The sequence below is a fragment of the Lathyrus oleraceus genome, chromosome 1 (genome assembly GCF_024323335.1).
Source record: "Lathyrus oleraceus cultivar Zhongwan6 chromosome 1, CAAS_Psat_ZW6_1.0, whole genome shotgun sequence".
Taxonomy (NCBI): domain Eukaryota; kingdom Viridiplantae; phylum Streptophyta; class Magnoliopsida; order Fabales; family Fabaceae; genus Lathyrus; species Lathyrus oleraceus.
Genome location: NC_066579.1, coordinates 445197016 through 445207981, shown reverse-complemented (window position 1 = coordinate 445207981; position 10966 = coordinate 445197016). Strand labels below are relative to the sequence as shown.

At 29.5% G+C, this 10966-nt stretch overlaps 1 protein-coding gene across 2 annotated transcripts; it reads left to right on the top strand.

Annotated features, from left to right (window-relative positions):
- The first annotated feature begins 257 nt into the window (after positions 1-257).
- LOC127082082 (VQ motif-containing protein 4) lies at positions 258-5198 on the top strand. 2 transcript variants are annotated; one of them, XM_051022318.1, is made up of 2 exons: positions 258-1043; positions 5173-5198. In XM_051022318.1, the coding sequence occupies exons 1-2, from the start codon at positions 410-412 to the stop codon at positions 5181-5183; spliced, it is 645 nt and encodes a 214-aa protein (XP_050878275.1). In that variant the 5' UTR covers positions 258-409; the 3' UTR covers positions 5184-5198. The 2 variants fall into 2 exon arrangements, with proteins under 2 accessions (XP_050878275.1, XP_050878268.1); XM_051022311.1 differs by lacking the exon at positions 5173-5198 and adding an exon at positions 1207-1557.
- Positions 5199-10966: the final 5768 nt, after the last annotated feature.

Here is a 10966-nt window from a genome sequence, read left to right as displayed (position 1 = left end):
AAATTTTTTTGAAAAAAACAAATATATTAAAGAATGTTATCTAAAATTTGTACTCATTCTAAAAAAAAATTCTAAAAAACTCTGCAGACAAAATAAATATGTCTTACGGCCTTACACTTTTATCTATCTTAAAAAAATAAAAAATAAATAAGACATGTGAGACGACCCATTTGATGACTCTTATTATTTCAATAAAAATTAAAAATAATAGTTGATATAAATATATATATTTACAAAGAATTCTTTAATATGAACATGTGATTATGGGACATGTTATTATGTCAAAACAAAAGTATGTAACCAAAGTCGCATCTCATTATTCTATTCTACACTCTACTCTATTCTATTCAACACTCTTTACTTGTTAACCATTTTCTTCTCCTCTCTTTCTTCTCCACTCTCTTCTTCCATGGATTCCATTTCCATGAGATACCAAGAAGACCAAACCCCATCTTCTCTACCTTCCCCCAAGAGTCATCAAATCCCTTCACCAAGACCCATAACAAGATCCGAACCCGGAAACCCATACCCAACAACGTTCGTTCAAGCAGACACAACCTCTTTCAAACAAGTTGTCCAAATGTTAACCGGATCCTCGGAAACATCCAAACAAGCTTCTTCCAAACCAAACCACAACATTCCACCAATCAACTCCATACCCAAAAAACAACATCAATCCGGTTTCAAACTCTACGAACGAAGAAACTCACTTCATAAAAACCTCAACATCAACCCTTTATTACCCATTTTCTCATCCACCTCCAACAACAACAACACATCTTTCTCACCTCGTACTAAACAAGAGATCCTGTCACCTAGTATCCTCGATTTTCCTTCTCTTGTTTTAAGCCCGGTTACACCTCTTATACCCGACCCGTTTGACCGATCCGGATCAACCAGAAGCTCTTGCTTGAACGCGGAAGCTGAAGATAAAGCGATTAAAGAGAAAGGATTCTTTTTACATCCTTCACCAGTTTCAACTCCGAGAGACTCTGAACCTCGTTTGCTTCCTCTTTTTCCTACCACTTCTCCTAGGGGTTCAGGTCCTTATTCTGCATCTTGAGTTTTTCTTTTCTTTTTCTATAATTTAATTTTTATTGGCATTGTTGCTAATGAAATTAAGAGATTGATTTGTACTAATGTTTTATTTTATGGAAGAGAATTGAATTGAATAATGATTTATTTTTACCCTTTGAATATTATTAGGGGGGAAAATGTTAAATTTGAAAAAGGTGAATGGTGATTAATTTGAAGGGTAGTTGGGGGTGTGAATAATAATTAATGTGGAATTGAAATGGTGAGGCAGTTGAGTTACTTTAGGTCGACGGCATTCATAATTAGTAGCATTAATAAAGTCTGTACTGATCAATGCAGTGAGTTTCTCTCTCTAAGAATAGGGTTAGAGAGAGAGAGAGAGAGAGAGAGGACATTTTGGTGTTGGTAAAGAATGTTTGGGCTAGCTGTCAAATTAAGAGTTGTAGAAAGAGGAAGGAATCTTTACCATTTTCTTGTATGAGTTTGTGATGTGTTGTATAACTATCCATTGGATTTCATTTAGTACTAGTACTTTGTATTGGACCAGGATTGTCTAGGGTTATTTTCGTCATAATTTGATGCATTCATTCATGCATTTTATAATTATATTATTATTTACAAATTCATAAATATACATATAAATTATTTTATCTTGTTAATTGGTGTAGTTGCTTGAATGTGTGAATGTGTCAAAATTTTGAATGTTGTATTAAAATTTTACATGATTAATTTATTGTTATAAAATTGATTTGTTAGACGAAGATTATATTTTATAATAATATTAAGATTTAATTGAAATACATTGACAGTGTAAAAGGATTTTATACGGTTAGTTAATCTTAGATGTTAGATATTAAAATAAGTTTGACTTTTATTTTAAAAATCTATAAAGTAATACAAACGGGTGATGGTGATAAATTGATAGTATAAATCTTTTTACAGTGATCTGAATTTATAAAATTGATTTGTAATATAAGATATGTTTTTTTTCAATTTTTTTAATCTATTTTTAATATGGAACTTAAGATTTTTAATCTTTTTCACAAATATCATGATTTAACTTCTGCATTTGATTAACGAAATGTGAACAGAGTTTTTTTTTATTAAAAAGAGGTTAACCACAAAATTTGCACACATTATTGGTTAAGAAAAGGATTAATTTTAAATTTAAATTCGCATCTGAACATATGTGATATTATTATTTTTTCGATAATATTTTGATGATATAAAAATTTAATTGATGTATATTAATAATATAAAATAATTTTACAATATCATCTTATAAAAAATAAACAATTTGTTGTATTAATTTTAAAATTCAAACATGATTTAATAGAATATACATTATGCGACTAATGTGGTTGTAACCGTGATTGTAACTGATTTAGTTGCCACAAAATTGAAAAGTATGATACTAAAGTTAAAGACAATTATAAACCTTAATAATGAATTCACATACATCATTTAATAAGTTGCAAAGTTTGGTTGCTAAATCAAGTCAAACTAGGTTGATGGCATATAGATAAGATCAATAAATCCATGATTTGAAAAGAGAACAAGTACAATATGAAACATTGAAGTTTTATTTTTCTTTTATGGTAGGGACACCGTTTCTTTTCGGTCGGGTACCCTAATAAATGTAAAAGGCTTTAAAATAGACTTGAAAAACAATCATGCAAAAAGATAGTCTCTTTTTCTTGTATTGAATATTTTAAAGTTTTCTTTTGACCCTAATGAGACTAGAATTGAAGTGAACGAATGAGAACATGTGAGAGTGAAGGAGGGAAGAGGGAGTGGGACTTGTGATGATGAAAGGGAAGAAAAAATTGGAGGTAGAATGGAAAAGACATGGTGTTGAAGTAAACTAGTTTGTTTGTATGTGTTGTGTACATGATTTTTTGTGTGGACTTTGGAACTATTGGTTGGTGGGGCATTTATTGTCAATTTGAAACTTTGGCATGTGCTCTTCTTTGATGCTTTTGTTGTCTTTTGATTACCAATTCAACTCTTTTATAATAAATGTTTTATTTAATTTATGTGAAGAAAATGATTTATTATGTCGATTTTAATATATATATATATATATATATATATATATATATATATATATATATATATATATATATATATATATATATAAAATGTAATAGAGAAATTATTGTTATTATTAATAAATACTATTTTATTTATATTAATAAAATAGAAAAGATAATATCACATAAATTGTATAGTAAATTGAAACTCATAAATAACATAAGATAAATTTTTTAAATAAGTTTTGGGGCGAATTTAAATTGCATCTAAGAAGGATTAATACCAATCCAATATTATAAAAAAACCAAAAAATCCTTAAGAGGAGCTAACGGTAACATATTACATGTTTCGTATAAGCTATCTAACACCAAGATCGATAAAAATCAGGTTTGTTACAAAACTTCTTTTTATATAGTAAAAATATTCAAGAAACTATTATTCTAGGAACCCCGTTCCTAACTCTTCTATATCATTTTGTCGTCGATAACCTAGATATTACTACCAAAGCCTTAGACGTGAGATAAAATTTGAATTTTTAGATCAATAAAAAATTAGAGATCTTAACTTTATTCAAAGAAAAATAATTTCTTTTGTTAGTCTTATTAACAATAAAAGGAAACACATTAACTTCATAAATAAGGAAATTCATTTTAAAAGAATTGAAGAACAATTACTCTTGTCTTGTATTCAAGAGAAAATTAAAATTATGAAAGATAAGTTTGTTAAACATCTTTGTTCAGAGCAACCTAATACTTTATAGAAAAGAAAGACTCACACAATATATTTACCATATGAACCTGATTTTAAAGAAAAAGATATCTCTACTAAGGCTAGACTAATACAAATGAATAAAAAATATTTAGGTTATTGCAAAAAAAAAGGGTAAATGATTATCTAGAAAAAATTTTAATTAGACTAAACAAGTCACCTTGGAGTTACTCTGCTTTTTATGTTGTTAACGCAACTGAGTTAGAACAAGGTAGTCCTCGCCTTGTGGTTAATTACAAGCCTCTCAATAAGGCTTTGTAGTGGATTAGATACCCTATCCATAATAAGAATGATTTAATTAGTAGATTACACCATAAAAATATATTTTCAAATTTAACCTTAAATCAGGATACTATCAAATTCAATTAAAAGAAAATGATAAGTATAAAATTGTTTTTGTAGAACCCTTTGGGCACTATGAATGAAATATTTTACCTCTTGGGCTCAATAATGCCTCTTTTGAATTTCAAAATATTAAGAATACCATTTTCAATGATTACTCTCATTTTACAATAGTCTATCTTGATGATATTTTAGTCTTCTCATACTCCACTAATTAGCATATGCAACACCTAAATCAATTTTATGATTTAATTAAGAATAGTGATTTAGTTCTATCTCAAAAGAAGCTTAATTTATTTCAGAGTAAGATTAAATTTTGGATTTTGACATTAGCAAGGGTATGTAAAACCCCTATTAGCAGATCCTTAGATTTTGTTAATAAGTTCCCAGCTGAATTAAAAGACAAAATCCAATTGCAAAGGTTTTTAGGATGTCTTAATTACATTTTGATTTTATCCCTAATCTTAAAACTATCTGTTTACCCTTATTTAAAAGACTTAGAAAAAAATCTTCCACCTTAAGATGATTCCATGACTGAGAGTGTTAGACAATTAAAATAATTGGTCAAGAAGTTAACTTGCCTAGGAATTCCTGATCATAGGGCCAACCTTATTGTTGAAACAGATGCCTCAGACTTAGGGTTTGGTGGTATACTAAAGTAGATACTTCGGGCACTGAAAAGAAACAAGTTGTTAGATATTATTCTGGAGCTTGGTCTCTAGCCCAATTAAGTTATAGTACTATTAAAAAAGAAATTTTAGTCATTATTTTATGCATTTCTAGATTTCAAGATGATTTGTTTTCAAAATCATTTGATTTAAAAACTGATTGTAAAACGGCTAAAAGCGTTTTAAAAAGGATGTTAGGAATTTAGTTTCAAATCATATTTTTTCCAGATGACAATCTTTATTATCTTATTTTGATTTTGAGATAGAACATATTGAAGGTATTAACAACTCTTTACCCAATTTTTTAACTAGAGAATTTTTACAGGAAAAACATGATTAAGAAACCTAGTGATTCGCGAGATGACTACGGTCTTCCATTAAGGTACCAAAATTATTCTCACACAAATACAACATTGTTATCATAAAAAACTAAGGTATATATGCATAACCAAATCTTGTTCTAACAGTCTCCCCCTTTTTGATGATGACAAAAACATGTATTTTGATGAACATTTTTGTAGAGGGTAATCACAAAAGGATACATCTTACAGAAGCACAAAGCTCCCCCTAAGATGTATAATCCTAAAAAGGTAAAATCAGAATGAAAGAGAACTTTCCTGATTAACCTTTTTGAAGTACCAGAATGATCTTCCATCAGAATCTGGTTTGTCTTTAGAAATTGCTTGATGTTGTCTAGAGCACTGGTTTGTTAACATCAACATTCTGATAAGCTTCACTTCAGAAGCTTGGTTGAATTTTTTGAAGAAGCTTCAGAGCCTAGTTATCTTTAGAAGCTTGAATTCTGGTTCTCTTTGAAATTCTCTTTCATAGCTTGATTACCTTTGAAAAAATCTCTTTGAAAAGAGCTTTTAGAACCTGGTTAAAGATTCTTCTTAAAAGCTTGAATACCAAGTCTAATTACCATAGAATTTACACTTCCTCAGAACTTGATGCCGAATTTTCAAATCTTCAAAACTTGATTCCAAGTTCCAAGTTCAGAGTCTGGTTTTTAATTCCTTGAAAACTCAATGCTTGGATCTGATTCCTGGTTGAGATTCTTCTCAAACCATTTCTTCAGACACAGAGAGTAAACAATTTATTCAGAAACTAGTAACTTATATTCTGATCTGAAAAACTTCAAAAGAAGCTTCTGGTGTTTGAACTTAACCCTGCAAAAACACTTAACAAACTATTCTTTTTGAAGTAGTTGTTTGCCGAAACATAAAATAATGTTTGGGTTCTAATTCAAGAATATAGGTATATCAAAATCAATTACGATTCTTCCCCTTAAATATGTTTCTCCCCCTTTGTCATCAATAAAAAAAACATAGACAAATAAAGTAAAAGTGATTGAAAGAAACAAACATGATTTTCATTAAACAGTGCAAAAAGGCAAAAATGAGTACACTCATGATACCGGAACACAAACCACTTAGACAAAAGTACTTAAACAAGATAAAATATACAAAAGTACATGATTAATATAAAATTACAAAATTACTTAAATAATTTTGAAATCTTAGGGTTTTGTGGCGGAGGAGGAGGCGGCATAACAGCTTGATAGGTATCAGGAAGATTTAGGGGATCTACCAACGAATCAATATTATCCTCAATGCAGCTTTCCAAGTAGTAAGCCAAAACATATAGAGGATCGATCCTTGTGAAGATAGGGTAGTCCAGTGGATTATTACAACCGATGGTTTCTTCCTTGGAGGGATGAAGGTTCTTATCAGTAGTTGACTGATGAGAAGGTTGAAGTTAGGGTTGAGCTTGTTGATGTGGTTGCTTCTGATCCGTCATTGAAAGATGTTGAAGATGAAGAAGAAAAATTACATAGAGAATGATTTAGGGTTTGAAAGAGAGAAAGGTGTGGGAGTAAATGAGTGAAGTGGGTTTATATAGATTTTTTTTACAATGATGACTAGTTAAAATTATGCAGACATGGGGGGAAGCGTAAAAGATTTTAATCTAATTACAAGAAATGAAAAACCCAATGTGTTACGCTATCATAACACATGCTCAGAAAGTCGGACAACTGTCACCATTTAGAACCACATGATATCAAACGACATGACAAACATTTAATGCAATAACTGTTCAGAATCAGGAAGACAAATCAATAAGATTGCTTCTGATCATAACCTTTCTGATTCATGAAACTTCCTTACTTCAGCAAGTTCAGGTCTTAGAGTTAACAAGTAAATTTTCAGAATCTATTATAGAGTTATGATGACTTAAACATTCTGAAATTCATCTTTTCATTATGGACATAAATCCATAAATAAGTTTTTCAGAATGAAAACAAATTTAGCTTCAACAAGGGTTTTGTAAAGATATCATCCAATTGATGGTCTGTATCAATAAATTTTAGGTGAAAAATACCCTTATGAACATAGTCATGTAAAAAATGATGTTTAATTTCAATATGCTTAGCCCTAGAATGCAAGATAGAATTCTTAGACAAATAAATAAGAGAAGTATTATCACATAGAATAGGAATGTCACTCTCAGATATCTGAAAATCATTTTTAGAATTTGTTTTGTAAAGTTGTAATATGGTCTCAATAGTCATTTCTCAAATCCTCGGAGCCTTGAGTGAGATATGGAGTAGTTCTCGTAGTATTAGAAGCAGACCTTTAATTTCAATTACTTCTAATAATGGTAAAATTGAATTAGATCAAGATACGTTTCAAAATCATGAGCTAGAAATCCAAGAATTAGAAAATATATTAGTTAACTAGTCTACGCCAAAGATAAAGCTAAAGAAATTTATAAAATTAGCCCGTTTGATTATCATTGTAAGAAAATTATTCATACTGTTGAATCTGCTAAATCTATATGTAATAAACATGAAACTATTAACTTACTTTACATAAAGTGGTTAGAAAATCATCATAAAGAAGGATATCGTTATATCCATCTGGGCTTAATCCAGATCGCTATTAAACCTCTTCATGAGTTAGGACTTAATACTCATATACTTTTAGTCCTTCGTGATACCCATATTAAATATTTTCACAATTCAACTATTGCTATAGTTGAATCTAACCTTAATGATGACCCAATTTACTTTAACAACCATATGAATTACTTTGAGTGTATCTGATGAGTTTATAAAAACTATTTAGTTGTATATGTTTAAGGCCTATGAAATACTTTTTAATTCCGGAGTCTCTAACATAGATGTCATTAGTAGAATTACATACAAAATGTCTAATGTCAACTATAATTTTAAATCTCTTAGATCTACCCCCAGAAATGAAACTTGCATTATCGAGGCTAATCTTAGCAGGTCTAATGTTATGACCCTAAAGATTCTTATTGCGTATGATATTATTGATAAATTCCCTCCATAGTGGATTTTACAAGATGTAGTTAAATCTGAAAAGATTGAAGCTAGATCCATTAGAGATGTCATTCAAGACATTGATGAATCTGTTAGAATTAGAATGTATATGAGTCAATTCTTTTGTTATAATTGGTCTAACATCATAGGTTCTAGATCCAGCGCTAGGAACTCTGTAAATTCTACCATTAGGGTAAACCTTGCAGGGGTAAATTTTGCTCCTACAGTACCGTGACCTTTATACACATAAAGGACTTCTAGATCAACCTCTCCTAACGAATCTCAAATTTTTGGAGTCATTACTCAAGAAGAACCCTTTTTCATTGACAAATCCTGGATTAGAGCCGACTTTGAGGCTGACAATAGTTTAGAAAAAAGGAACTGGTATTTTTCATCATTTTCCAAAGAACAAATTAAAATGTATTTTTACAAGAGTTTTATCACTTCTTAGATCAACATAAGATCAATGTTTACTTCTTTACCTGGTTTGAATTAATTTTTTCTGGAATAAAGAATAGATAACCCTTTTGCTACTAAAATGCACTTAGATGCTAACGTTAGAATTAATATCAAGTGGAAGACTATCAAGAAAGAGATCATATAGTCTATCCATCCTCTATTAGAAGCCATAGAAATTACACCTTCAAAAGAAAATATAGAGATACAAGCTTTTCCTTTTAAGTCTATCATCAATCCCATAGAACAAAGAAAAGATATTAATAATCTACCCAATCAACTGAATTACTTGAACCAAATACTACATACTTTTGCTCAACAGTTAGACAAAATAGAAAATTTTGTCCCATACCCTAGATATATTAAAGACTATAAATTAGATCCTACCCATCCTACTTACCATTACTATACACCTTCTACCCAAGAGTTAATGGGTATGAGCATAGGTCGTGACACTAACCACAAAATAAACAAATTAGGTGAAAAGTTAAAAACATTGAAAATAGGAAGTTCTTTTGGAGAAATAAATACCTTATCTCGTGAAGAAGAATTTGATAATATGATTACCAAATTAGGAGGAAAATCCCCAAAACCTAAAAACCGAAACTATTACCCTAGATCTTCATTTGTAGATGTGCAATTTGAATAAAGAAGTAACTTTATAGAAAATAACTATTCAGGAGATTCCGTTGTGGAATGGAATATTGACGGACCTTCTGAGCAACAAGTTTTAGATTCTATACAAAATATGACTATGGCGGCTACCGCCTTTAAACTTAAAGGAAACTCCGATAATAAAACCAAAGATATTCTTGTTATGAGTTTTACAGGTCAATTAAAGGGATTGTGTGATAATCTCCTAAGTCCTGAAGATAAATCTCAAATTCATATAACCGTTAAAACTGAATCTCATGAAGTGATTTGTGTCACTACTCTCTTATACGTCATTACCAAGTTCTTCGTAGAAGAACCTCTTAAGTTCCAACAAAGAGCATACGATCAATTATTAAACCTCTATTGCCCATCCATGTCAGATTATAGTTGGTATATAGATATGTTTCTCTATAAAACATGCCTTAGATCTGTTGGATCTGCGGATTATTGGAAAGAAAGATTTATTAGTGGCTTACCTAGATTATTTCTAAAAAGGTTAAGACTAACATTAAACAAAATTTTAATGAAACTATTCTTTATCGGTCTTTAACTATATGTGAATTATCTAATTATATTATAGAAACGGGAATACAAATATGTACTGATTATAAACTCTAGAATAAAATAAAAAATTAGAAAATAAATAATAGGCACGAGATGGGTTCCTTCTGTGAGTAATATGAAGATATCCCTCTTAGAGCTTCGAGTAACCCTAAGAATAAGAGAGTTGTTAGTAAAAGAAGAAATAACTTTTGTTATCACAAGAAAAAATGTTATAAAGAAAACTCTGAATTTGACAAATTACCTTACAGGAAAAAATATGGTAAAAAACCCTACAAGAAATCGTTTACCAAGTCTAAGGATAAAGATGTTAAATGTTATAAATGTGGACGTTTCGATCACTATGCTAATAAGTATAAAGTTCAAGAAAAGATTAATCAATTAGGAAATCTGGATATTTCTAAAGAATTAAAGGATAGTCTTATAATTACCTTAAAAAGCATCTTACTTAATTCTGATGAAGAAGATCGTTCTTGTTCCGAGGAAGATCATCTTATGAACATATTAATCAAATTAATAAATCTGAAGATTCTTATTCAGATTCTGACGAATGTTTAGGAATAGATTTTTGTAACTGTGATAACTTTGATAAAATAGTTAATGTGTTAATCAACCATCAAGCTAATACCCTAATAAAAATATTAGACAAAATGGAAGACTCTTAGAGCAAGAATGCTTTCATGAGACATATTAAAATCATTATTAACGAAAATGATATCGGTAAAAGAAATGTTAATATAAAAGAATTTAAGGATGTCATGAATTAATTTAAAAAATCCATTGAAAAGACTATTTCGGTGAATGATTTACAAGAAGAAATTAAGAATTTAAATAAAAAAAATCAAAGTTTAAAAATTCGGGATAATAATTTAGAACTTAAATTTTTAAAATTACAAGGCCATATGATTATTCAAATCCAAAATATAGCTTTGCCTAGTATTAAACATGATGAAGGTAATAGAGAAATTATTGTTACTACTAATGAAGACCCTTATATTAATAAAATAGAAAAGACGATATCACATAAATGGTATAGTAAAGTGAAACTCATAATACAAGACAAAAATTTCAAATTAATTGCTTTAATAGATTATGGAACGGA